We start from the raw sequence: 27241 nt of genomic DNA on the forward strand, positions 1-27241 counted from the left end.
GGCTGAGGCAGAGGAATCACTTGAACCTGGGAGGCGGAGGTTGCAGTGAGCCAAGATCAGGCCACTGCACTCCATCCTGGGCAACAAAGCAAGACTGTCTTAAAAAAAAAAAATTGTATGCCAGGCACAGTGGCTCCCACCTGTAATCCCAGCACTTGGGGAGGCTGAGGTGGGCAGATCACTTGAGGTCAGGAGTTATCAACCTGCCCAACATAGTGAAACCCCATCTCTACTAAAATATAAAAATTAGGCTGGGCACGGTGGCTCACGCCTGTAATCTCACCATTTTGGGAGGCTGAGGCAGGTGGATCGCCTGAGGTCAGGAGTTCGAGACCAGCCTGGCCAACAGTGAAACCCTGTCTCTCCTGAAAGTACAAAAGAATTAGCCAGATGTGGTGGTGGCAACCTCCCTAGGGGGATGGGGTCAGCATCCCCAACTTTGCTAAGCCCAGAAAGGGGCAGATGGGACCCCTCCATGTCCCAGCAGTCCCAGCACCCAAACAACCTAGGGTCCCAGAAGGGCAGAGCGCCAGTGATGACAGGTTGGCCACCACATGTTCTCAGCTTCCCCTGCCTCCCGCAGACGATCCACACAGGTGCCTATAATTCCAGCTACTATGGAAGCTGAGGCAGGAGAATCGCTTGAACCCAGGAGGCGGAAGTTGCAGTGAGCCAAGATCACGGGACTTTAATGCAGCCTGAACAACAAGAGTAAAACATCATCTCAAAAAACAAAAACAAAAATTAGCTGGGTGTGGTGTCAGGCGCCTGTAATCCTGGCTATGCAGGGGGCTGAGGCATGAGAAGCACTTGAACCCGGGAGGCAGAGGTTGCAGTGAGCTGATATCATGGGTCTGTACTGCAGCCTGGGCGACACAGCAAGACTCTATCTTGAAATAAAAAGAAAACAGATAGATGGGATCCAGGGGAGAGGATGTGAATGTCTGAATTCGACCTGTGAGGAGGCACGGCTGGGGCCCTGGAAGACCTCTCCCAGGGTATGCGTGAACTGATAACTTCCACAATGGCAAGGGTCTGCCCATGCATGGAGCTGACTGCTCCAGGTCTGGGCAGCGGCACGCCCAGTGCAAAGGCCCTGGGGCCAGATCTAGCCTGGTGCATTCCAGATGGATGAGGCTGGGTAGCCCACAGAGCCACACCCTGCTGGGCTTCAGGGCCATTGGAAAGGGCCACGGTTGATGCTGGGAGCTTCCTTGATCCCATCTGGCTCTAGACTCTGGGAGCTTCTCCCATAATGCCGCTCATCAGTGCAGCCAGGATGGGCAGAGCCAGCTGGGGGCCTCTTGTTGGCCCAGCACCCACACCCCTTCTTCCTACTGTTCCATCTTGACCCCAGGAATGAGGGTGTCCTTGAAAATAGACCACCATAGGGCCGGGCACGGTGGGTCACGCCTATAATCTCAGCACTTTGGGAGGCCGAGGCGGGTGGATCATGAGGTTAAGAGATCGAGACCATCCTGGTCAACAAGGTGAAACCCCGTCTCTACTAAAAATACAAAAATTAGCTGGGCATGGTGGTGTGTGCCTGTAGTCCCAGCTACTCGGGAGGCTGAGGCAGGAGAATTGCCTGAACCCAGGAGGCGGAGGTTGCGGTGAGCCGAGATCGCGCTATTGCACTCCAGCCTGGGTAACAAGAGCGAAACTCCGTCTCAAAAAAAAAAAAAAAAAAAAGAAAAGAAAATAGACCACCATGGTCATCTCTCCTGCATCTATCCCCTTACAGCCCAGGAGGGGAGGCTGCCTGCCGCAGCCACCCAGCAGAAGTTGGTGGTCAGACCTGGGACCTCCATCTATGCCCCCACCTCACCCCCTCACCTGCCTCTTCCAGGCCGTTGTTCTCTGGACCACCTGGATGCCTCTCTGTTTTTTTTTTATTTTTTTTGAGACGGAGTTTTGCTCTTGTTGCCCAGGCTGGAGTGCAATGGTGCAATCTCAGCTCACCGCAACCTCCGCCTCCTGGGTTCAAGCGATTCTCCTGCCTTGGCCTCCTGAGTAGCTGGGATTACAGGCATGCACCACCATGCCCGGCTAATTTTTGCATTTTTAGTAGAGACAGGGTTTTTCCATGTTGGTCAGGTTGGTCTCGAACTCCCGACCTCAGGTGATTCGCCTGCCTTGGCCTCCCAAAGTGCTGGGATTACAGGCGTGAGCCACCGCACTCGGCCCCACCTGGATGACTCTTGAGGCTAAGTGTGGCTTGAGTCTGTGCCCTCATTCCAGTGTTTAGCCCCAAGTTCAAGCAATTTTCCTGCCTCAGCCTCCCAAGTAGCTGTGATTACTATAGGCATGCCCCATCACGACTGGCTAATTTTTGTTTTTTTGAGACAGGGTCTCACTCTGTCATCCAGGCTGGAGTGCAGTGACCCAATCTCGGCCCACTGCAGCCTCCACCTCAAGCAATTCTCTCACCTCAGCCTCTCAAGTAGCTGGGATTACATGGGCACACCACCACACCTGGCTATTTTTTTTTTCTGAGACTGAGTCTTGCTCTGTTTCCAGGCTGGAGTGCAGTGGCACAATATTGACTCACTGCAATTTCCGTCTTCTAGGTTCAAGTGATTCCCCTGCGTCAGCCTCCTGAGTAGCTGGAACTACAGGTGCTCACCACCATGCCTGCCTATTTTTTTTGAATTTTAGTAGAGATGGGGTTTCACTATGTTGGTCAGGCTGGTCTGGATCTTCTGACCTCAGGTGTTCCTGACCTCAGGGGGATCCACCTGCCTCAGTCTCCCAAAGTGCTGGGATTATAGGCATGAGCCACTGCACCTGGCCTTTTTTTTTTTTTTTTTCTGAGATGGAGTCTTGCTCTGTCGCCCAGGCTGGAGTGCTGTGGCGTTATCTCTGCTCACTGCAACTTCTGCCTCCCAGATTTAAGTAATTTGCCTGCCTCAGCCTCTGGAGTAGCTGGGATTACAGGCTCCCACCACCACGCCCAGCTAATTTTTGTGTTTTTAGTAGAGATGGGATTTCACCACGTTGGCCAAGCTGGTCTCAAACTCTTGATCCCGTGATCCACCCACCTTGGCCTCCTAAAGTGCTGCGATTACAGGTGTGAGCCATTGCACCCGGCCAGCACAGAATTTCAGGTGTGAGCCATTGCACCTTTTAGTGCAATGTAATTGCACACACATTACAGATGTGAGCCATTGCACCTGGCCAATACAGAATTTCATCAATCCAGGAGCTCCTAAGATATTTTAGTCTTGGTATTTTCTGTTTTTTTTTTTTTTTTGAGATGGAGTTTCGCTCTGTTGCCCAGGCTAGAGTGCAATGGTGTGATCTTGGCTCACTGCAACCTCTGCCTCCCGGGTTCAAGCAATTCTCCTACCTCCACCTCCTGGATTCAAGCAATTTTCCCACCTCAGCCTCCCAAGTAGCTGGGATTACAGGCGCCTGCCAACATGCCCAGCTAATTTTTATTTTTTTAGTAGAGACAGGGTTTCACCATCTTGGCCAGGTTGGTCTCAAACTCCTGACCTCTGGTGATCCACCCGCCTCGGCTTCCCAAAGTGCTGGGATTACAGGCGTGAGCCACCATGCCCGGCCAAGTCTTATTTTTTTCTCAGTCACAGGCTTTTGCTGCGTCACCCGGGCTGGAGTGCTGTGGCGCAATCGCAGCTCTCTGCAGCCTTGATTTCCCGAGCTCAGGTGATCCTCCCACCTCAGTCTCCCAAGTAGCAAGGACTACAAGCATGCGGCACTGCTCTCACTCAGTATTTTAGTCTTGAATAATAGCCTAGATCTTAATAAATGTGAGACTGGTAGTTAATATTTTACTCACTTGTTTGATACACTTTTTTTTTTTTGGAGACGGAGCCTCACTCTGTCACCCAGGCTAGACTGCAGTTGGGGGGAATCTCCACTCATTGCAACCTTCACTTTCTGGGTTCAAGTGATTCACCTGCCATAGCCTCCCCTTAGCTGGGACTGCAGGTGCGTGCCACCATGCCCGGGTAATTTTTGTATTTTTAGTAGAGATGGGGTTTCATCATGCTGACCTGGCTGGTCTTGAATTCCCGACTTCAAGTTATCCGCCCGCCTCAGCCTCCCAGAGTGCTGGGATTACAGGTGAGAGCCACTGTGCCTGGCCAGTTGTTTGATAAACTGTTAAAAAAGCTCTATTAAATGAAGGAAATATCCTTCCTGGCCAAGGAAACCGCCATGCCAATGTCTGGAATCCTGCATCATACTCTACCAATTTCTTGTATTTTTTGAAGAGACAGGCTTTCTCCATGTTGCTCAGGCTGGTCTCGAACTCCTGGACTCAAACGATCCTCCTGCCTCAGCCTCCCAAATAGCCCCGGAGCTGTTGTAGGACATACAAGTTATGGCATGGCTCAGGGATGGGGAGGAGAGAGGCCCTGAATGGCAGGACTAGGAGGGTGAAATTTAGTGTGGTCATTCGCTCAGCTACTTTATCCTCAAAGGTCTGATCTGATTGTAGGTGGAGAGCTGGAGCATCTAAAACGTGTGACTCTGCAGTTGTCTTGAAGGCATGGGATGCCTGATGCCTTTTCTGGGTGGCGAAGGGCATCTCTCATGGCTGGCATAGCTGTGCAAGGTACGCCCGCTGGACCACGTGCGGTACATTTTACATTTGGAGAACGACTGGGATGCCTTTTCCTTTCATACTAAAGCATTGACTAACACCTCCCGTGTACTTGGCCTTGAGCAGTGACTCAGCCGGGCCTAATCTGGCTGGCCACGGGCTGTGGATTGGAAGTGAGCATTGCAGAAGGAATTTTGTATGTGTGTGTGAGCTCACATTTCTGAAGCACTTCAACAGGGCGAGCTACACGTGTCCTTGTCTCATGTCATCGTCACAGGACAATCAGGTGGATGCTCTGTTACTCTGCCTGTTTTTTTTTTTTTTTTTTTTTGAGATGGAGTCTCACTGTGTCGCCCAGGCTGCAGTACAATGGCGCGATCTTGGTTCATGCAACCTCTGCCTCCTGGGTTCAAGCAATTCTCCTGACTAAGCCTCCCCAGTGGCTGGGACTACAGGCACCGGCCACCTCGCCTGACTAATTTATATATATATATATATTTTTTGAGACAGAGTCTCACTCTGTTGCCAAGCGCCAGGCTGGAGTGCAGTGGCGTGATCTCAGCTCACTGCAACTCCACCTCCCGGGTTCAAGCAATTCTCTTGGCTCAGCCTCTCAAGTAGGGGGGACTACAGGCACGCGCCACCACCCCCAGCTAATTTTTGTATTTTTTAGTAGAGACGGGGTTTCACCATGTTGGCCAGGATGGTCTTGATCTCCTGACCTTGTGATTCACCCGCCTCGGCTTCCCAAAGTGCTGGGATTACAGGCGTGAGCCACCGTGCCCGGCATTTTTGTATTTTTAATAGAGACGGGGTTTCACCACCTTGGCCAGGCTGGTCTCAAACTCCTGACCTCGTGATCCACCTGCTGTGGCTTCTCAAAGTGCTGGGATTTTCATTCAGAAAACAGGAAGTATTGGCTTTGAGCCGCTGCGCCCGGCCAACACTTCCTGTTTTCTGAATGAGCAAATTGAGGAACAGAGAGGGGAAGACATGTTTAAGACCACACTCAGGGCAATGGGCAGGCTGGGGTCACTGCTTCCATCAGAGAGCTCACCAGGTGGACTCCATGTCTGGGGGGGCACCCCAGGGTGATTAACTCACTTGCAATATCGTGGGTGACCTAGTTCTTAAAAATTCCTTTTCCTGGCCGAGCGTGGTGGCTTACGTCTGTAATGCAAGCACTTTGGAGGCCAAAGCGGGCGAATCACCTGAGGTTGGGAGTTCAAGACCAGCCTGACCAACATGGTGAAACCCCATCTTTATTTAAAAAAAAAAAAAATTCCTTTTTTTTTTTGAGACAGAGTTTCACTCTTGTTGCCCAGGCTGGAGTGCAATGGCGCAATCTTGGCTCACTACAACCTCCTCCTCCCGGGTTCAAGCAATTTTCCTGCTTCAGCCTCCCACGTAGCTGGGATTATGGTGTGAGCCACAATGCCCGGCTAATTTTGTAGTATTTTAGTAGAGACAAGGTTTCACCATGTTGGTCAGGCCGCTCTTGAACTCCTGACCTCAAGTGATCCACCTGCCTCGGCTTCCCAAAGTGCTGGGATTACAGGCGTGAGCCACCACACCCAGCCGTCCTTAAAACTTTCTGCAGATAGCCAGGTGCGGTGGCTCACGGCCTGTAATCCCCCAGCACTTTGGGAGGCTGAGGCGGGAGGATCATTTGAGCCCAGGAGTTTGAGACCAGCCTGGGCAACATGGAGAAACCCCATCTCTTCAAAAAATACAAAAAACTTGCAGAGTATGATGGAGCATGCCTGTAATTCCTGCTACTTGGGAGGCTGAGGTAGCAGGATCAGTTGAGACCAGGAGGTCAAGACTGCAGTGAGCCGAGATCATGCCACTGCACTCCAACCTGGGCAACAGAGTGAGAATTTGTCTCAAAAAAAAGAAAGAAGCTTCTGCAGAGCATGCCAATGTCTGGTAAGTGCTGTCTTATTTTTCCTGCAGTCCCATCGAGAGCCACTGGGGAATCAAAGGTAAAGCGGAAGTGGAGAAATATTTTTTTTTTCTCATTATCTTTTTTTTTTTTTTCTGGTTCGTGTTCTCTGATGAAGTTGCAAGAAATACTTTTTTTTGAGACAGAGTCACCCAGGCTGGAGTGCAGCGGTGCGATCTTTGCTCACTGTGACCTCCGCCTCCCCGATTCAAGCAATTCTCCTGCCTCAGCCTACTGAATAGCTGGGACTTCAGGTGCCGGACACCATGCCTGGCTAATTTTTGTATTTTTAGTAGATATTGGGTTTCACCATGTTGGTCAGGCTGGTCTCAAACTCCTGGCCTCAAATCATCCACCTACCTTGGCCTCCCAAAGTGCTGGGATTACAGGCATGAGCCACTGTGCCCAGCTGAGAAATACTTGTGACTAAGTAGTGCAGCCCATGGTTAACCTCTAAAAGCCTCAGTTTCCCCATCTGGGAGATGGGTTCAAACAACTGCATCTCTACCCAGAGGCAGTCATGGGTGCCAACCACTGAGCACAGAGTCTGGTGCATTTTAAGTGAGTAACTGTTCTTTTTTTTTTTTTTTCAAGACACAGTCTTGCTCTGTCACCCAGGCTGGAGTGCAGTGGTGCAATCTCGACCCACTGCAACCTCTGCCTCTAAGGTTCAAGTGATTCTCCTGCCTCAGCTTCCTGAGTAACTGGGATTACAGGCACATACCACCACACCCGGCTAATTTTTGTATTTTTAGTAGAGATGGGGTTTTCCCCATGTTAGTCAGGCTGGTCTCGAACTCCTGACCTTGTGATCTGCCTACCTTAGCCTTCCAAAGTGCTGGGATTACAGGCGTGAGCCACAGCGCCCAGCCTTTTTTGTTGTTGTTGTTCCTAGATAGGGTTTTACTCTGTCACTCAGGCTGGAGTGCAGTGGTGTGACCATAACTCACTGCAGCCTCAACCTTACAGGGGCTCAAGTGATCCTCCTGCCTCAGCCTCTGGAGTAGCTGGGACCACAGGCATGCTCAACCATGCCCAGCTAATTTTTTTTTTTTTAATAAAGACGGGGTTTCACCATGTTGGTTAGGCTGGTCTTGAACTCCCGACCTCAGGTGATCCACCCGCCTTGGCCTCCAAAGTGCTTGGATTACAGGCGTGAGCCACCACACCTGGCCTAATTTTTTAAATTTTTTTGTAGAGAGGGGGCTTCACCATGTTGCCCAGACTGGTCTCAAGCCCCTGGGTGCAAGCAATGCCTCCCATCATGGCCTCACAAAGTGCTGGGATTACAGGTGTGAGACACCTTGCTAGGCCCTGAGTACTGTCCTTTTTTATTTTTTTTCTTTTCGAGACAGAGTTGGGCCGGGTGCAGTGGCTCACGCCTGTAATCCTAGCACTTTGGGAGGCCGAGGTGGGCGGATCACCTGAGGTCAGGAGTTCAAGACCAACCTGGTCATCGGGGTGAAACCCCATCTTAAAAAAAAAAAAAAAAAGAGAGAGTTTTGCTCTTGTTGTCCAGGCTGGAGTACAATGGCATGATCTTGGCTCACCACAACCTCCGCCTCCCGGGTTAAGCAATTCTCCTGCCTTGGCCTCCTGAGTAGCTGGGATTACAGGCATGCACCACCACACCTGGCTAATTTTGTGTTTTTAGTAGAGACAGGAGTTCTCCATGTCAATCAGGCTGGTCTCGAACTCCTGACTTCAGGTGATCCGCCCGCCTCCGCCTCCCAAAGTGCTGGGATTACAGGCGTGAGCTGCTGCGCCCGGCCCCTGAGTACTATTCTTGTTGCTATGTCCTGTTTCTGAAGTGAATTCACAGAGGGTTGGAGCAGGGCTGTGCCTTTCACAAGGTCACAGAGCCAGTTGATTGGCCTTGCAAGCCGGCTCCTCTCTTGGCCAGGTGAGGTGGCTTGTACCTGTAATGCACTTTGGGAGGCCAAGGCGGGCGGATCACCTGAGGTGAGGAGTTAGAGATCAGCCTGATCAATATGGCCAAACCCAGTCTCTCCTAAAACCACAAAAATTAGCCGGGCATGGTAGCGGGCACCTGTAATCCCAGTTACCCAGGAGACTGAGGCAGGAGAATTGCTTGAACTCAGGAGGCAGAGGTGGCAGTGAGCAGAGGTCACAGTGAGCCGAGATCGCGCCACCTCACTCCAGAGCCTGGGTGACAGAGCACGACTGCATCTCAAAAAAAAAAAAAAAGAAAAAAAGCCAGACTCTCTGATATGGCCCACGACTCAGCAGCCTGGCCATCTCCACCCCCTCATCCTCTACAACAGAAATCCCAAGTTCCAGCTGCCCTTATGACCCTCCCGGGCAGTGCCAGCTTCAGTATTTAACTGCTGGCCTCTGGGATAGCTGGGCACAGACAGTGGGCAGATGGCTCAGGGTGTCTGGGCAGCAGCAGCATCCTCCCTGTAGGATCGGCTGATCCTGGGTGAACAGTGGAGGATCCAGAGCTTTGGCGCTGGGTTCAGACAGACTGGAGCTGTAATCTCTGCAGCAGTGTGTCAGACCTCGAAGTCTCTCTAAGCCTCAGGCTTCTCATCCCTGAAATAGGCTGATAGCTAAGCTATAAGCGTTAAATCAGATCACATATTCACTCAATATGTGCAATGAGGAAATATCCAGAAAGGGCCCCAGGTACTGGAGGCAGGGTGGGGGATAATGAAGAGGGCTCTGCATCAAAAAGATCCAAGTTCATGGCCAGGTGTGGTGGCTCATGCCTGTAATTCCAGCACTTTAGGAGGCTGAGGAGGAGAGGAGCATTGCTGGAGGCCAGGAATTCGAGACCAGCCTCGGCAACATAGTGAGACTCTCATCTCTAAAAAGAAATAAATTAGCTGGGCATGGTGACGCGTCCCTGTAATCCCAGCTACTCAGGATGCTAAGGCAGGAGAATTGCCTGAACCCAGGAGGTTGCGGTGAGCTGAGATCGCGCCATTGCACTCCAGCCTGGGTAACAAGAGCGAAACTCCGTCTCAAAAAAAAAAAAGAAAGAAAGAAAGAAAGAAATAGCTGGGTGTGGTGGCTCATGCTGGTAATCCCAGCACTTTGGGAGGCTGAGGCAGGTGGATCAACTGAAGTCCGGAATTCCAGATCAGCCTGCCTAACATGGCGAAAACCCATCTCTACTAAAAACCACAAGTTAGCCAAGCATAATGGCACACGTCTGTAGTCCCAGCTACTCTCAAGGCTGAGGCAGGAGAATGGCTTGAACCCAGGAGGCAGAGGTTGCAGTGAGCTGAGATCATGCCATTGCACTCCAGCCTGGCAACAAAGTGAGACTCGTCTTCAAAACAACAACAACAAACAAATAAATAAATAAAAAAAGAAAGATCCAGCGGGCGCGGTGGCTCACGCCTGTAATCCCAGCACTTTGGGAGGCCAAGGCGGGTGGATCACGAGGTCAAGAGATCGAGATCATCCTGGTCAACATGGTGAAACCCCGTTTCTACGAAAAATACAAAAAATTAGCTGGGCATGGTGGCGCGTGCCTATAATCCCAGCTACTCAGGAGGCTGAGGCAGGAGAATTGCCTGAACCCAGGAGGCGGAGGTTGCGGTGAGCCAAGATAGTGCCATTGCACTCCAGCCTGGGTAACAAGACCGAAACTCCATCTCAAAAAAAAAAAAAAAAAAGATCCAGCCAGGCGTGGCGGCTCATGCCTGTAATCCCAGCACTTTGGGAGGCCAAGGTGGGCAGATTGCGAGGTCAGGAGTTCAAGACCAGCCTGGCCAACATGGTAAAACCTCATCTCTATTAAAAATACAAAAATTAGCCAGACGTGGTGGCGCATGCCTATAATCGCAGCTACTCAAGAGGCTGAGACAGGAGAATCCCTTGAACCCAGGAGGTGGAGGTTGCAGTGAGCAGAGGTCTTGACACTTCACTCCAGCCTGGGTGACAAAAGAAAAAAAAAAAGACTCTGTCTCCAAAAAAAAAAAAAAAAAAAAAAAAAAATTAGCTGGGCATGCTGGCGTGCACATGTAATCCCAGCTACTTGGGAGGCTGAGGCAGGAGAATTGCTTGAAACCAGGAGGTGTAGTTTGCAGTGAGCTGAGATCACACCACTACACTCCAACCTGGGTGACAGAGCAAGGAAAAAAAGAAGAAGAAAAAAGAAAGACTCAACTGCAAATCCCAGCCTGCCTATGGCCTTACCCCTTCAAGCCTCAGTTTCTCCCTTGATACATGGGGATATTAACGTCAAGTACTGAAAAAGATTCTAGGTATCTAGCATTGCCTTTAGGGTGAGCACTTCATAGTTGGGCAGTAAATGAATGGTTGTGCTGCTGGGCATGGTGGCGCGTGCCTGTAGTCTGTAGTCCCAGCTACTCGGGAGGCTGAGGCTGGAGGATCACTTGAGCCCAGGAGTTCTGGGCTGTAGTGCTATGCCGATCAGGTGTCTGCACTGAGTTCAGCATCAATATGGTGACCTCCCGGGATCGGGGGACCCCCAGGTTGCCTAAGGAGGGGTGAACCGACCAGCCTAGGTCAGAAACGGAGCAGGTCAAAATTCCCGTGCTGATTAGTAGTGGGATTGTGCCTGCGAATGTGCCTGTGAATAGACACTGCACTCCAGCCTGGGCAACATAGTGAGACCCGGTCTCTTAAAAAAAAAAAAAAAAAAAAAGAATGGTTGTGCTGGCCTGGAGCAGTGGACAGAATAAATGAGATCACCTGAGAAGAGACAGACAGAAGGTCTTTGAACTTCACATTCCTCTCTCTGCTCAAAAATTCATCTTGTGACCCCTGTCTGTGAATAGACTAAAACAACAAGGAAAACCATTAAAGAACATTCTATGTCAGGAAACCTGGGAGGCCGGGAGTCATTTGGTGTGTTGCCTGTGACCTGGGCAGGGCAGGTCAGTTTCCAGCTTTGGCTTCCTATAAACCTGTATGTAAACCTATTGAATGAGAGATTGACGAAATAGCGCAGTTCCTGTGGAAAACAGTTTGGCAGTTCTTCAAACGGTGAAACGTAGAATTACTGTATGATCCAACAATTCTGCTCCTGGGTATACAGTAAATCCTCACTTAGCATTGTGGATAGGTTCTTGGAAACTTCGAGTTTAAGCGAAAAGACATATAATGCATTATTACGATGATTATTGTTAGAGACAGGATCTCACACTGTTGTCTAGGCTGGAGTGCAGTGGCATGACCATCACAGCTTACTGTGATGTCGACTTCCCAGGCTCAAGTGATCCTGCCTCAGCTTCTCAACTTCTGAATTTATATTTTTTGAGACGGACTCTTGCTCTATCACCAGGCTGGAGTGCAGTGGCACAATCTTGGCTCACTGTAACCTCCACCTCCCGGGTTCAAGCAATTCTCCCTCCTCAGCTTCCCGAGTAGCTGGGACTAAAGGCATGCGCCACCATGCTCAACTAGTTTTTATGTTTTTAGTAGTAGAGACAGGGTTTCACCATGTTGGCCAGGATGGTCTCGATCTCTTGACCTTGTGATCTGCCCTCCTTGGCCTCCCAAAGTGCTGGGTTTACAGGCATGAGCCACCAGGCCCAGACCACTTTTTTTTTTTTTTTTTTTTTGAGATGGAGTCTCACTCTGTCACCCAGGCTGGAGTGCAGTGCTGTGATTTCTGCTCACTGCAATCTCTACCTCCCGGATTCAAGTGATTCTTGTGCCTCAGCTTTCTGAGTAGCTGGGATTATAGGAGTGAGCTACCATACCTGGCTAATTTTTGTATTTTTAGTAGAGACGGTGTTTCACCATGTTGGTCAGGCTGGTCTCGAACTTCTGACCTTAAGTGATCTGCCCACCTTGGACTCCCAAAGTCCTGGGATTACAGGTGTGAGCCATCGCACCTGGCCAAACTTTTGTTTTTTTAAGGAGGGAAATCTCGATTTTTCGACCTGGCTGAAGTGCAATCATAACCCACTGCAGCCTCGACCTCCTGGGCTCAAGGGATCCTCCCACCTCAGCCTCTGAAGTGCTGCAACTACAAGCATGCACCACCACGCTGAATTAATTGTAAAAATTTTTGTGGAGCTGGGGTCTCATCATCTTACTCAGTCTGGTCTTGAACTTCTAGGCTCAAGGCATCTTCCTGACTTGGCCTCCCTAAATGCTGAGATTACAGGCAGGAGCCACTATGTCAGGCCCCCGCCCCAATCTGGACAAACTTTTTTTTTTTTTTTTTTTTTTGAGATGGAGTTTCGCTCTTGTTACCCAGGCTGGAGTGCAATGGCGCGATCTCGGCTCACCACAACCTCTGCCTCCTGGGTTCAGGCAATTCTCCTGCCTCAGCCTCCTGAGTAGCTGGGATTACAGGCACGCGCCACCATGCCCAGCTAATTTTTTTTTTTTTGTATTTTTTTTTTTAGTAGAGACAGGCTTTCACCATGTTGACCAGGATGGTCTCGATCTCTTGATTTTTTTTTTTTAAGTCTCAATCTGTCACCCAGGCTGGAGTGCAGTGGTGCGATCACGGCTCACTGCAACCTCTGCCTCCCAGGTTCAAGCAATTCTCCTGCCTCAGCCTCTCCAGTAGCATGGATTAGAGGTGCACACCACATACCTGGGTAATTTTTGTATTTTTAGTAAAACGGGGTTTCACCACGTTAGGCAGGCTAGTCTCAAACTCCTGACCTCAAGTGATGCAGCTGTCTCAGTCTCCCAAAGTGCTGGGATTACAGGTGTGAGCCACTGTGACCGGCCCCAAACTCTTAAAGGCTCCAAACATGGCTAGGCACAGTGGCTCAGGCCTGTAACCCCAGCACTTTGGGAGGCTGAGGTGGGTGGATCACGAGGTCAGGAGTTCAAGACCAGCCTGACTAATATGGTGAAACCCGGTCTCTGTTGAAAAATACAAAAATGAGCAGGGTGTGGTGGCATGCACCTGTAGTCCCAGCTGCTCAGGAGACTGAGGGAGGATAATCACTTGAACCTGGGAGGCAGAGGTTGCGGTGAGCTGAGATCGTGCCATTGCACTCCAGCCTGGGCAACAAGAGCCAAACTCGGTCTCAAAACAAACAAACAAACAAACAAAAAAATAGGATGGAGGGGTTTGGGAGAGTCTCTCTATATTGCCCAGGCTGGTCTCGAACATTCAAAGGATCCTTCTGCCTCAGCCTCCTGAGTACCTGGGACTACAGGAATGCACCATTGCATCAGGCTGCAAAATACTTCCAATATTAAACACTGAAATCAGCGTGAGCCATACATACATTTAAGACAAATTAATAAAAACAAGTAAGATAAGGCCGGGTGCAGTGGCTCATGCCTGTAATCCCAGCACTTTGGGAGGGGCGGATCACCTGAGGTTGGGAGTTCGAGACCAGCCTGACCAACACTGAGAAACTCTGTCACTACTTAAAAATACAAAATTAGCCGGGCGTGGTGGCACATGTCGTAACCCTAGCTACTTGGGAGGCAGAGGCAGGAGAATGGCTTGAACTCAGGGAGGTGGAGGTTGCGGTGAGCCGAGACTGCGCCATTGTACTCCAGCCTGAGCAACAAGAGGGAAAATTCATCTTAAAAAAAAAAAAAAAGGCCAGGCGTGGTGGCACAGGCCTGTAATTCCAGCACTTTGGAAGGTCGAGGCGGGTGGATCACGAGGTCAGGAGTTCCAGACCAGTCTGGCCAACATGGTGAAATCCCATCTCTACTAAAAATACAAAAATTAGCCAGGCATGATGGAGGGCGCCTGTAATCCCAGCTATGTGGGAGGATGAGGCAGGAGAGCTGCTTGAACCCAGGAGGCGGAGGTTGCAATGAGCCGAGACTGCACCATTGCAATCCAGCCCAGGCGACAGAGCAACACTCCATTTTTTTTTTTTTTTTTTTTTTTTTTTTTTAAAGATGGGGTTTCACCATGATGGCCAGGCTGGTCTTGAACTCCTGACCTCAGGTGATCCACCCGCCTCGGCCTCCCAAAGTGCTAAGATTACAGGCGTGAGCCACCACGCCCGGCCTCACAACACTCCATCTCAAAAAAAAACCCCCAAAAAACCAGTAAGATAATGATTTACCCATATATGTCAGTTCAGGGTCTCTGATGGCCAGATCCTCGCCTGGCAGCTCAGGATGGCAGGTGGGCAACTATCCTGAATAGGATGCCATCTCATCAAACGGCACTCACACATACCCACTCACTCAGACTGAGACCATGGAGACTTGCTACTTAATCTAATACACCCTTCTTTGGGATATGGATGGAAACTAGAGTTCTGGGAGAACACCCAGGCATACATAGGGAGAACATGCAAACTCACACAGACAGTGGCCAGCCCAGAAATCATTTTTATTTTTTTCTGCATGAGCGTTATAATGAAACAATGTTGAACAAAACCTTATTATTCACGGATCTGCTGTATATACCCACAAAAAGGGAAAACATCTGTCTACACAAAAACTTGTACATGGGGGACGGGCGCGGTGGCTCACGACTGTAAGGTCAGGAGATCGAGACTAGCCTAGGCAACATGGTGAAACCCTGTCTCTACTAAAAATACAAAAATTATACAGCTGTGGTGGGGTGCGCCTGTAATCCCAGTTACTAGGGAGGCTAAGGCAGGAGAATTGCTTGAACCCGAGAGGCGGAGGTGGCAGTGAGCTGAGATCCCGCTACTCCACTCCAGTCTTGGAGACAGAGAGAAACCAAGTTTTAAACAAAACAAAACAAAACAAAAAACAGGGCCGGGAGTGGTGGCTCACGCCTGTAATCCCAGCACTTTGGGAGGTCAAGGTGGGTCGATCACGAGGTCAGGAGTTCAAGACTAGTCTGGACAAGATGGTGAAACCCCGTCTCTACTAAAAATTAAAAAAAAAAAAATTAGCCAGGTGCAGTGGCAGGCCTCTGTAGTCCCAGCTACTCGGGAGGCAGAGGCAGAATGGCTTGAACCCGGGAGGCGGAGGTTGCAGTGAGCCGAAATCGTGCCACTGTACTCCAGCCTCCAGACTCCGTCTCAGAAAAACAAAAAACTAAAAACAGGGCAGGTGCAATAGCTCCCTCTGTAATCCCAGCACTTTGGGAGGGCAAGGCGGGCAGATCATTTGAGGTCACGAGTTGGAGACCGCCTGGCCAACATGGTGAAACCCTGGCTCTACTAAAATATAAACATTAGCTGGGCATGATGGCGGGTGCCTGTAGTCCCAGCTACTCCGGAGGCTGAGGCAGCAGGATCACTTGAACCCGGGAGATGGTGGTTACAGTGAGCCAAGATCACGCCATTGCACTCCAGCCTGGGCAGCTGAGCGAGACTCCGTCTCAAAAAAAAAAGAAAAGAAAATGGAACACTAGGCTAGGTGGCTCATGCCTGTAATCCCAGCACTTCAGGAGACCCAGACAAGTAGGATCAGTTTGAGTTCAAGAGGTCGAGGGTGCAATGAACCAAGATGGCGCCATTGCACTCCAGCCTGGGCAACACAGCCAAACTCTCCCAAACAAAAAAACACAAAAAAACAAAAAACCAGGAAAACGAAACGACTTCACCACCGCTCAGGGCTGTGGGGATGTAGGATTTTATCCTATTAAAAGTACTCATCTCATAAGAAAAAGTTTACCAGCTCCTCCTCCACCTACTGGTCCAGTGCCTTCCCTGGGGGTAGTCCCATCCGCCCCGCTTAAGGGATGCCCTGTAGGCCCAACCCAGCGTCCAACGCGCGCGCGTCGTTTACATAACCACGCCCAGCAGCCCGGGCCTGTGGCGAGGCCTACCCACGTGCTTCGTGCCGGCCCCGCCCCCTCCACGCCCTCTCTGCGGCTTTCCACGGAAGCCAAAGACGGAAGCCTGTAAAGATCTCATAAATAATGCATTACGTCAGCGGCTGTCGGGGCGGGGCTTCGACGCGCCCGGCTGAGTCAGGGTTATGTATAATACTATAGAGGCGGGGCCTGGAGGAGTGCGCGTGTTGCGGCGGAGTTCGTTCACGGAAGTGGCCACCTCTAGGGCCTGAAGAGGCGGGGCCATCAGTGCCTTATGAATATGCAACACATTGGGGCGTTGACTGTGGGCCTTGCGGGGCCCGCAGGGGGAGTGGCCGGACACGTTCCTGAATAATGTAGTGCGCTGCCTGGCGGTGTGGCGGCAACTGTTGGCTTCGCGGGACTTGCGGGGAGTGGCCAGCCGCGTCTCATGAATAATGCAGCGCGTCAGCGGGCGGCGGGGCGTGGCGTGGCCGGCGCCGCGGCGCTAGAGCCGGGAAGGGGGCGCGGGGGAGAGATGGTCGCAAGATGGCGGCGTTGAAGGAGGCTAGGAGCTATGGGCTGTCGTGCGGGCGGGTTAGCGACGGCAGCAAGGTGTCGGTGTTCCACGTGAAGCTCACCGACAGTGCCCTGAGGGCCTTCGAGAGCTACCGCGCAAGACAGGTGAGCGGCATGGGGCCCGGCGAGCCGGTCGGGGACGTCGGGGCGCGGGCCGGCCTCGCGCTCCCCTCACTGAGGCGTCCGGGCTTGGAGACGCTGGGTCTGTGGTGCTGCTCTGACGGGTCCCTGGGCCGGCGGGGCGCGGGGTGGGCGCCCGTCCCGCCTGGAGCTCAGAAAACGCGTTTCTTCTCAGCACCGGGAGATGATACAGGCCGGCGGCCCGGGACTGCTGAGCGGCCCAGACTCGCTCGCCGGGCCCGGGGGGCGTCGGGGTCCGCACCTGGCGGCGTCCGCAGCCTTTCTGGGCCGCCCCCTACCTGGGAAGGATCCAGTGTGCGCACCTGGCGGCGGGGCGAGGGGCGGGTGGGCCGCGCGGTCCTGGCACCGTGATGGGAGGAAGCTGGGGGCTTTTTCGTATGGGCCCCGGGCAGCGCCGTTGGTGGGGGTGACTGTGTCTGTCCTGGGAAGCAGCGTTCGTCTGGGTACCTGGCAGGTGGGGTCGGCGGGGCACTTGTGGGGGCGTGTTCTGTCTGGGTGGGAGGCTGTGTCTGCACCTGGGGGCCGGCTTTGACGCGTTCCGAGGGAGCCCCTCAGGTTGGGCCACTTTGATTCCTGGAACGAGGAGTTTTGGGCAGAAACTGACAGCTTGTCCGCAGCTTTTTGCTCCCCTTACCCCCAGGTGACCCTGTCTCTCTGGACACCCTTGGAGAGTGGAATTGTTGGGGAGCAGCTGTGATGTTTTCGTCAGGGCACATGTAGGGAGATCCCTGCCGCACGGGAGGAAGCTCTAGCTACCACACCTGGCCGCTGACTCTGGAACTTCTCAGAGGCCAATTTGGGCCCATCTGGGGGAAGTTTGAGGCGTTTCGGTTCTGCCACCTGGCTAGTGATGGGGAGGGGAGGCTGCTGTGTATCTTATCTTGGGCCTGACTTTGGGGCGCATCTGGGGCCGTGGTCAGAAACCTGCCTTTTCATTTCTGTTTGCGTCATGGACCCCTCTGTCCGTGCTGGGTCAGAAGTTGCAAATGACCAGTGGTCAGGTCCCCAGGGGAAGTGGTTTAGGAGCCTTGTAACTCCTTTTCTGGAGATTGGGGGCTTCATAGCCATAAAGGGAGTGGGGGTGGGTCCAGTCTCAGAGAGCCCTTCTCCCTGTATGTGTGTGTGTTTGTGTATACTGGTGATGGGGGGGTGCCGCGGGCGGGTGAGGAGGGAGACTAACTAGGAAGGAATGTGGCTTTCTTCCTGCCCCAAACTTGTTCAGCTCCATTAGCTAAGCCGGGAATTTCTTCCCCTGTTTCGTTTCCACCGTCCTCCCGGTGCCCACCCGTCTGGTGCTTCTTCCTGTGTCTTTGGGCAGTTTCTTCCCTGTCCCGGTGTCTCAGTTTTCCCCTTCATAGAATGAGGATTTCATCTTTTTTGGAAGCGCAGGTTCTCACCTTGTCAAAAAGACTCCCCAAGATGAGGCTAAGGCGCCCCTGCAGGTGAGGAGGAGACGGTGGCAGCGACAGCAGCCACTGCCCCGTGACCAGTCAGAGCCTCTCTTCCTGGTAGAACTCTGGCCCTGGGTCTTTTTCCCTGAGCGATTCTGACTTGTCCTGCAGGAAAGCAGCTTTCCTGGAAACAGCTGAGGGAGAGAGCTCGTGAGTCATGTAACTACGATGGACTTGGTACCTGGTCACCGCTGTCTTCTGCGCTTTGGGGACAGAAGCCCCGCCTTCTCTCTGATGCTGCCCTTCCTTGCTTTAGTCCAGAAGGTCCGCCTGTGTGTCCACCTCATGCTGTCACGCTGCTATTTTTACTTTAGGGTATTGCTTACATCCCTCCTCTAAGCTGGGTTTTCCTCATGTTAGGGTGAAGGTAACTGCGGACTGTTAAACTCCTCTTGCTTAGAGCCCAGCTGTGGAGGGCAGTGTGTTGACCAGCCAGGAGGGGCTCCCTAGAAGAACTTCTCCAAGCCATCCAGAGCAACTTGGCTGACTGGATTATATTTTGGGGTGATTCAAACTTGGATTTTTCTCAAATAGCTGTCTGGTAATTTAAGTGGCTTGGCAACTTACTTTCTTTTGTCTTCTCTTTTCTTTTTTCTTTTTTTTGAGACGAAGTCAGGCTGGGGTGCAGTGGCACAATCTCAGCTCACTGCAACCTCCGCCGCCTCCTGGATTCAAGCGATTCTTCTGCCTCAGCCTCCTGAGTAGCTGGGACCACAGGTGCGTGCCACCACGCCCGGCTAATTTTTGTATTTTTAGTAGAGACGGGGTTTCACCATGTTGGCCAGAATGGTCTCAATCTCTTGACCTCGTGATCCACCCACCTCGGCCTCCCAAAGTGCTGGGATTACAGGTGTGAGCCACCGCTCACAGCTGTTTTGTTTTTTTGAGATGGAGTTTCACTCTGCTGCCCAGGCTAGAGTGCAATGACGTGATCTCTGCAACCTCTGCCTCCCAGGTTCAAGCGATTCTCCTGTCTCAGCCTCCTGAGTAGCTGGGATTACAGGTGCCTGTCACCATGCCTGGCTAATTTTTGTATTTTTAGTAGAGACGGGGTTTCACCATGTTGGCCAGGCTGGTCTTGAACGCCTGACCTACAGTGATCCACCCCACTCGGCCTCCCGAAGTGCTGGGACTACAGATGTGAGCCTCCGTGCCCTGCTGGTTCAGCTACTTTCGAATTTAATCTTGCCCATGGGGCAGTGTAGTGGATGGACTTCTCTAAGGACTGGGCAGCTCCGTGCTCTCTTGTTTTGGGTAGTGAGCTTGAGGAAGGCGGCCTGAAGAACTTGATTGTGTAACCAGAGAAGTGTACTGGTTATGCACAAACTCTCACTTGGACAGCTCTGTCAACCAGCAGCCAGAGTGTTCTGTCCCCTGGTGCTGTGGTTATATAGTTTGCCAATTGCAACTTGTAGAGAGGGCTTTTATTTTTAGTTTTCAATTGCAAAGAGGCTTTTACAAATTCAGTTGCGGCAGGGGCTAGAAGGGAACTTGCTGCGGAACTTTGTGGCTCCCAGGAGCAGGTAATTCTAGCTTTGAGAACAGCCCAGGTAGAAGCCCTCCTGTTTTGTCACCCCGGTGGGCTCTGGTGTTGACCTGATAGCTAGCTGGAGCAGAATGGTGGAAGGTGAAGGTGCCGCAATACACGTAGCTGCTGCCTTCTCATTCTACCATGAACTTCATGCAGTTTTTTTGTTTGTTTGTTTTTGAGACAGGGTCTTGCTCTGTTGCCCAGGCCATAATACAGTGGCATGATCCCGGCTCACTGCAGCCTCTGCCTCTCGGGTTCAAGCAATTCTCCTGCCTCAGCCTCCTGAGTAGCTGGGATTACAGGTGTGTACTACCATGCCTGGCTAATTTTTGTATTTTTAGTAGAGATAGGGTTTCACCATGTTGGCCAAACGTGTCTCAAACTCCTGACTCCTCAAGTGATCTGCCTGCCTCAGCCTCCCAAAGTGCTGGGATTACAGGTGTGAGTCACCACACTTGGCCCGTTTTTCTTTTTTGAAGCGGGGTTTTGCTGCATCGCCCAGGCTGGAGTGCAGTGGCATGATCATAGCTCACTGCAGCTTCAAACTCCCAGGCTCAAATCATCCTCCTGCCTCAGTCTCCTGAGTAGCTGGGACCACAGGCATGTACCACTGCACCTGGCTAAGTTTAAATTTTTTTGTAGAGGTGGGGTCTCAATATGTTGCCAAGGCTGGTCTAAAACTCCGGGGCTCAAATGATTCTCCTGCCTCAGCCTCCCAGAGTGCTGGGATTACAGGATTGAGCCATTGTGCCTGGCCTAGTTTTTTTCTTTGTTTGTTTTTTGAGACAGAGTTTTGCCCTTGTTGCCCAGGCTGGAGTGCAATGATGTTATCTCGGCTTACTGCAACCTCTGCCTCCAAGGTTCAAGGGATTCTCCTGCCTCAACCTCCCAAGTAGCTGGGATTAGAGGCATGCGCCACCACGCCTAGCTAATTTTGTATTTTTAATAGAAACGGTTTCACCATGTTGGTCAGGCTGGTCTCGAACTCCTGACCTCAGGTGATCCACCTGCCTTGGCCTCCCAAAGTGCTGGGATTATAGGAGTGAGCCATTGTGCCTGGCCCAGTTTTTCTCTTTCTTCTTCTTCTTTTTTTTTTTTTTCTTGTCAGTCTACCTTAATCTTTCTTCTCTTTTCTTTCCTTTATTTTCTTCTTTCTTTCTCTTTTTTTTTCGACAGGGGCTTGCTCTGTTGCCCAGGCTGGAGTGCAGTGGTGTGATCGTAGCTCACCGCAGCCTCAGACTCCTGGGCTTAAGTGATCTTCCCACCTCAGCTGCCCAGAGTGCCAGGACTCCAGGTATGAGCCACTGTGCCTGGCCCAGTTTTTTTCTTTTCTTTTTTTTTTTTTTTTTTTTGAGACAGAGTCTCGCTCTTGTTACCCAGTCTGGAGTGCAATGGCGCGATCTCGGCTCACCGCAACCTCCGCCTCCTGGGTTCAAGCAATTCTCCTGCCTCAGCCTCCTAAGTAGCTGGGATTACAGGCATGCGCCACCATGCCCAGCTAATTTTTTGTATTTTTAGTAGAGACGGGGTTTCACCATGTTGACCAGGATGGTCTCGATCTCTTGACCTCGTGATCCACCCGCCTCGGCCTCCCAAAGTGCTGGGATTACAGGCGTGAGCCACCGTGCCCGGCCCTCTTTTCCTTTTAATTAAAAAAATTTTTTTATTTTTATTTTAGAGATGGGGTTTCCCCATGTTGCCTAAGCTGATCTTGAACTCCTGGGCTTAAGGGATCCTCCCGTGTCGGCCTCCCAGAGTGCTGCGATTACAGGGATGAGCCAGCCCCAGTTTTTCTTTGAATATGAAAACCTGTGTGGGATGGCCGGGCATGGTGGCTCAGGCCTGTAATCCCAGCACTCTGAGAGCCCAAGTCGGGAGGATCTCTTGAGGTCAGGAGTTTGAGAGCAGCCTGGCCAATATGGTGAAAACCTGTCTCTACTGAAAATGCAAAAAAATTAGCCAGTCGTGGTGGTGTGCACCTGTAATCTCTGCTACTTGAGAGACTGAGGCAGGAGAATCACTTGAACCTGGGAGACGGAGGTTGCAGTGAACCAAGATTGTACCACTGCCCTCCAGCCTGGGTGACAGTGGGAGACTCTGTGTCAAAAAACAAAATGAAACAGAACCTTCATGGGTTATTAGGTGGCTCTTCTTGTGGATCTCCTGGTTTGCTCTGATGAGTAATTTCTGGAAGAGGAGAGAGAGGAGGCATGGATGTACCCCCTCCTTCCAGGACAGTGTCACTCACCTTCGTGGAGAAGTACCTCTGGCTACTCTGAGGAAGTGACCCTCCCAGGAGCACTTGGGTTGTAGTTCATCATTAGGGGTTTGGGTGGGTGCTGTTGCTGAGTGACCTCTCCTGGGTTACAAGCTCCTTGGTGGAGAGGAACACACTGTTGTTCAGAAAAAATTGAGGTCCCAGGAAGAGCTTCATGAGGCCTGGGATTAGAGCCTCTCTCCATTTGAAGCTCAGCTCTACCTGCCTCTTGAGACCGTGGGTGAGTGCCTGACCCTGTCCATCTCCAAAACCTTCTTAGAACTGGAGTCAGCAGTATTTGACCTGCTCTCTCAAGTTCCCGATCCTTCTCTCAGGGCTGTGAGGGTCCTGGTGCCCGACCCTTTCTGAGTTTGAGATTCTCTTCTTGGGGGTGTGAGGGTCTGACCCCCAGCATAACCCTGACCCCTCTTGTGCTCTGAGCCCTTAGTGAACGTACCCAGAGCTGGCTCCTGGGGGCTGGTCCCTGCCTGGAGTTTGCAGAGTCGGTGGGAGACTCCGGGCTCACGCATCTAAGCCAGTATGATTGAACCTCTGGTCAGTGCCCATGGCTTGGGGGTGGGATACCCACCAGTGACTGAGATGGATCTCATATCACGAGTTAGCATCAGGAATACATTCTAGTGGCAGGAGACAGAATTCATGAACAGGGAGGATGGCACAGAAATTAGCAAGAGGAACTTGCCAGTGGTCAACATTAGTGATGGTGAGGTGGTCATAGGTGCTTCCAGCAGGTGACACGGAGCTGCAGTCTGCTGGGGGAAGGGTCACAGGCACAGCTGGCATGCTGTCCCAGGAAAGGGTGTAAAGAGAGTGGAGGTAGAGGGGTGCTGGGCCTCAGGCCTGCAGCCAGTACTTAGCTCTTTTGGGTGGCCCTGGAACTGTGCTGCAGGCGACTCTCTGCTGCTAAGTGGGTGGTCTGCATTGATGTCATCCTGGGCACCCATGGCAGGAGGAGCCTTACTTTAGCCTGCAATCCATTCCGATAGCAGAGCCCAAGAGGCCTGACTTGTCTTCCCTTCCCACTGGGCATCCCCCTTGGTTTTGAGCAGGGCAGCTTCTTGCCAGCCCTGCCTGCTTTTCAGAGAAGGCCTTCTTTAGAGACCTAGTGCTAGCACTGCCCCTCTTGGCGCTGGACTAGACCCCCATCCCTTCCCATGGGTGCACATCATCTTGGCCACTTTGCAGGAGAGCAAGTTTATGGTCCCCCTTCACGATAGGGATAGACGAGGCTCTGAGGGGTGGCATCACCTGTCCAAGGGCACTTGGCTGTCCTTACTGCCCCATGCTGCCTCTTGAGTGCCGAGTCAAGCTCTCGTTTGAGATTGTAGGGGCTTGAGGTGAAGGGGACACTGTTCTGAAGGGGAGTCACACTGGGGTTCTGAGCCCCACTTAAATGCCAACATTCTGTGTCCCAAGAGGCCCAAACCTTGGTGATGTGAGTGAGCAGATTCCTCCAGTTGCTGGCTGTGCTGTGCCCCCTTCCCCAAGAAAGTGGAAAGGTGATGGGTACCTACACCCACTCCCCTAGCCAGTGCTGGGTGTGCCTCCCACGTTTCTTCATTTCATCCCCCATCTTCTGTGTGGTGGGAGCAGTTCTCATTTCTCAGGTGAGGAGATGGGGGGAGACTTGCGAGGAGGCTGAATCGCCAGGCAAGATCTCCCAGTGGGGAAGTAGCTAAGAACCCAGAACCCAGGTGTCATTGCCTGGGCTCTGCCACCTCTGAAGGGCTGTGGCTGCTGGATGGGCCAGATGGAGCAGGTGGGCTGCCAGGGGGCATCAGGAGTGGCCCACTGCTGCACCGGGGTATGGTTGGCCTGTATGTTTCAAGGTGAGGATTTGATGGTTCTGGGTGGGTTCTCCAAGAAGGTGCTAGAAGAGGACAAGCTAGCTTGAGTCTGTGGGCCCGAGCTGATGGTCTCCGGAGGAAGCAGGCGAGAGTGTGTGTGAGGGACTGAGCTCCGCCGTCGGCACCGTGACCCTTGACTGTGCTTCCAGCTGGTTGTCGGGGCTGTGACTGTGTGTAAACAGCAGGCGGTGCTCATTCGGAAACCCACCCCGCTGTTGACTCATGGCCAAGGCCAGAGTTCGTCACCTTTGAAGCAGTTTTGACATCACACCCAGATTGTGACATCCCGCCTAGGAGACCTTGAGGGAGGAGCCCGCCAGCCTGACAAACAAGATTGCTTCTCTGTTCCACGTAGCCCTGGGCTTGAAGCAGCTACCCAGGGAGGAGACCCTGGTTTTCAGAGGTCTGCTTCTTGGGTATCAGCCTTGTTTGACGCTACCTGGCATGGCACAGACTTGTGATTGGTACTGTGCCTTTGGGGGTTGGCCTCTTTTGTATCCTTTGTGTTTTTTTTTGAGATGGAGTCTCTGTTGTCAGGCTGGAGTTCAGTGGCGCAATCTTGGCTCACTTCAATCTCCATCTCCCAGGTTCAAGCGATTCTCCTGCCTCAGCCTCCTGAGTAGCTGGGATTAAAGGCTTGTGCCACCATACCCAGCTAATTTTTGTATTTTTGATAGAGACGGTGTTTCACCATGTTGGCCAGGATGGTCTCGATCTCCTGACCTTGTGATCTACCCGCCTCGGCCTGCCAAGGTGCTGGGATTACAGGTGTGAGTCACCGCGCCCGAATTGTGTCCTTTTGTTTTAGGGCCTTGTTCCCCATTTGCCTTTTGCCTTGTTGAATTAAGATGTCACATTTTCTCCTGGGTCTCTGAATCTCTTGTTTTCAATCTCACCTATGTAGTCAGTCATGTCCAAAGGGACATGTAGGACAATGCATCCAAATGGCCTCTGACCTGCAGGTGCGGTGAATGACAGAGATGGCCATGACGTGGTTATTTTGTCACTTTGCTTTTTAATGAAAAAAACTGGTGTACAAATAACCATCCACAGGGAGACTGTTCCCCCTGGATAAAAGCGTACTAGAGACCTCCCACCTCCATCTGACCTGGCAGTGGGCCCTGGAGTCTGATGCTAATTATATCCTCCAGAGCTGGACCTTCCCGGCCAAGTGGAGACACGGCTCCTGGCTGAGGCAGCCAGGTCAGCGGACATGTTTGTGACTCTTGCAACCCTCTGAAGGGATAGGGCTTTGAGTTCGAATCACTGAACTCCTGTTTTAAAAGTGACCTGTGAAGTTTTTTTTCCTTTTAACTAATAAGCAGTGTAACTCAAGGTAGAAAGCCTGCAAAGTACCTAAAAGTAGCAAGTCTGTTCTCATCGCCCCAGGCAATCGATGTTGACACCTTTGCAGCCTCCTCTGTCTCGCCTGGGTGTGCCGTGTTGTCATAGTGTCGCGATTTATGATTTTGTGTCTCTTCTTCCCTGGACACTTTGATTTTTTTTTTTGAGACAGAGTTTCGCTCTTGTTACCCAGGCTGGAGTGCAATGGTGCGATGTCGGCTCACCGCAACCTCTGCCTCCTGGGTTCAGGCAATTCTCCTGCCTCAGCCTCCTGAGTAGCTGGGGTTACAGGCACGCGCCACCGTGCCCAGCTAATTTTTTGTATTTTTAGTAGAGACGGGGTTTCACCATGTTGACCAGGATGGTCTCAATCTCTTGACCTCGTGATCCACCTGCCTTGGCCTCCCAAAGTGCTGGGATTACAGGCGTGAGCCACTGTGCCCGGCCAACACTTTGTTTTAATGGCTGCACCTTCTGTGCACTATGGAGCCTGACTGGTCAGTATTCTCCATGCATTCTCGTGTTCCTGGCACTGTGCTTGGTTCTGGGGATGCCTGGATGCTGCAGGCCTTGTGTGCGTGCAGGCCAGTCCACTGTCCCATAGTGAGGCTACCCAGAGCGCTGAGGTGAGGTGACCTAGCACAGGCCACGGCCTGGCATGCCCATGTGTCTGTGAGTGGAGCCTGAAGCATGAGGCTGCAATTTTGAGGCCAGGGAAGGTAGCTCAGCCCGTCTTGGCTTGCTCCCCCTTGGAGAAATTGAGCTGCTAGTGATGGAGGGCTGTGGTCAGTCCTTCTCACTGTTCTTCAGATGAGGAGACTGCAAATGTATGCACCAGTCTAACACCGCTGTCCTTCCCTTAGGCCCATCGGGTGCCTCAGCTCTTCATGAGATGCTATTTTTGCTGCCCTGTGTCCTTTTTATATACTTGGTGAAAATGTTTTCACAAGGAGGCATCTCCCTTGAAGGATGCTGAGAACTGCATATTGGGGAATCAGGTACATTGGTGCAGCTGCTCCCATTGACAACTTGGGGCTCCAGGCTGCTGGCACCCTCCCTTAGCCTCAATTTCCCCAGGTGAAGGTGATGTCCTGGAGTTTAGGCTCATTCTTCCTGGCTATGCCGAGTTTTGCTCTGTCGTCCAGGCTAGAGTACAGTGGCACGATCTTGGCTCACTGCAACCTCTGCCTCATCCCAGTTTTTTTTTGGAGACTGAGTCTTGCTCTGTCTCCAGGCTAGAGTGCAATGGCGCAATCTCAGCTCATTGCAACCTCAACCTCCTGGGTTCAAGTGATTTTTCTGCCTCAGCCTCCCTAGTAGCTGGGACTACAGGCGCATGCCACCACGCCTGGCTAATTTTTGTATTTTTAGTAGAGATGGAGTTTCACCATGTTGGTCAGGATGGTCTCGATCTCTTGACCTTGTGATCTGCCCACCTCGGCCTCCCAAAGTGCTGGGATTACAGACGTGAAACACTGTGTCCGGCGCCTCCCAGGTTTGAGTGATACCATGCCTCAGCCTCCCGAGTAGCTGGGATTACAGGCGCCTACCACTGCACTCGGCTGATTTTTGTATTTTTAGTAGAGACGGGGTTTCACCATCTTGGCCAGGCTGGTCTCAAACTCCTGACCTCGTGATCCACCTGCCTTGGCCTCCCAAAGTGCTAGGATTACAGGTGTGAGCCACCGCACCTTGCCTGCTATTAATTAGGGTTTTATTATTTTTTTCTGAAATAAATAACTGGCTTCCTAGTTTAGGCTCACTGCAACCTCTGCCTCCCAGTCTCAAGCAGTCTTCTCACCTCAGCCTCCATCACAGACACCCACCATCACACCTGGTTTTTTTTTGTATGTTTTTGCAAAGCTGGGGTTTCACCATGTTGCCCAGGCTGGTCTCG

General features: G+C 51.8%; 1 protein-coding gene across 1 annotated transcript in view; it reads left to right on the forward strand.

Moving 5' to 3' along the window:
- The first annotated feature begins 16705 nt into the window (after positions 1-16705).
- Positions 16706-27241, forward strand: part of ELL (elongation factor for RNA polymerase II) — a 70294-nt gene continuing 59758 nt past the window's right edge. Inside the window, exon 1 of the mRNA XM_012443557.2 lies at positions 16706-16857. Within this exon, the coding sequence (XP_012298980.1) occupies positions 16723-16857 (135 nt within the window). The 5' untranslated portion in view covers positions 16706-16722. The remainder of the gene's footprint in view (positions 16858-27241) is intronic.

This window comes from Aotus nancymaae, unplaced genomic scaffold (assembly GCF_030222135.1).
Source record: "Aotus nancymaae isolate 86718 unplaced genomic scaffold, 86718_ANA_hifiasm-v0.15.2.pri h1tg000028l, whole genome shotgun sequence".
Lineage (NCBI taxonomy): Eukaryota > Metazoa > Chordata > Mammalia > Primates > Aotidae > Aotus > Aotus nancymaae.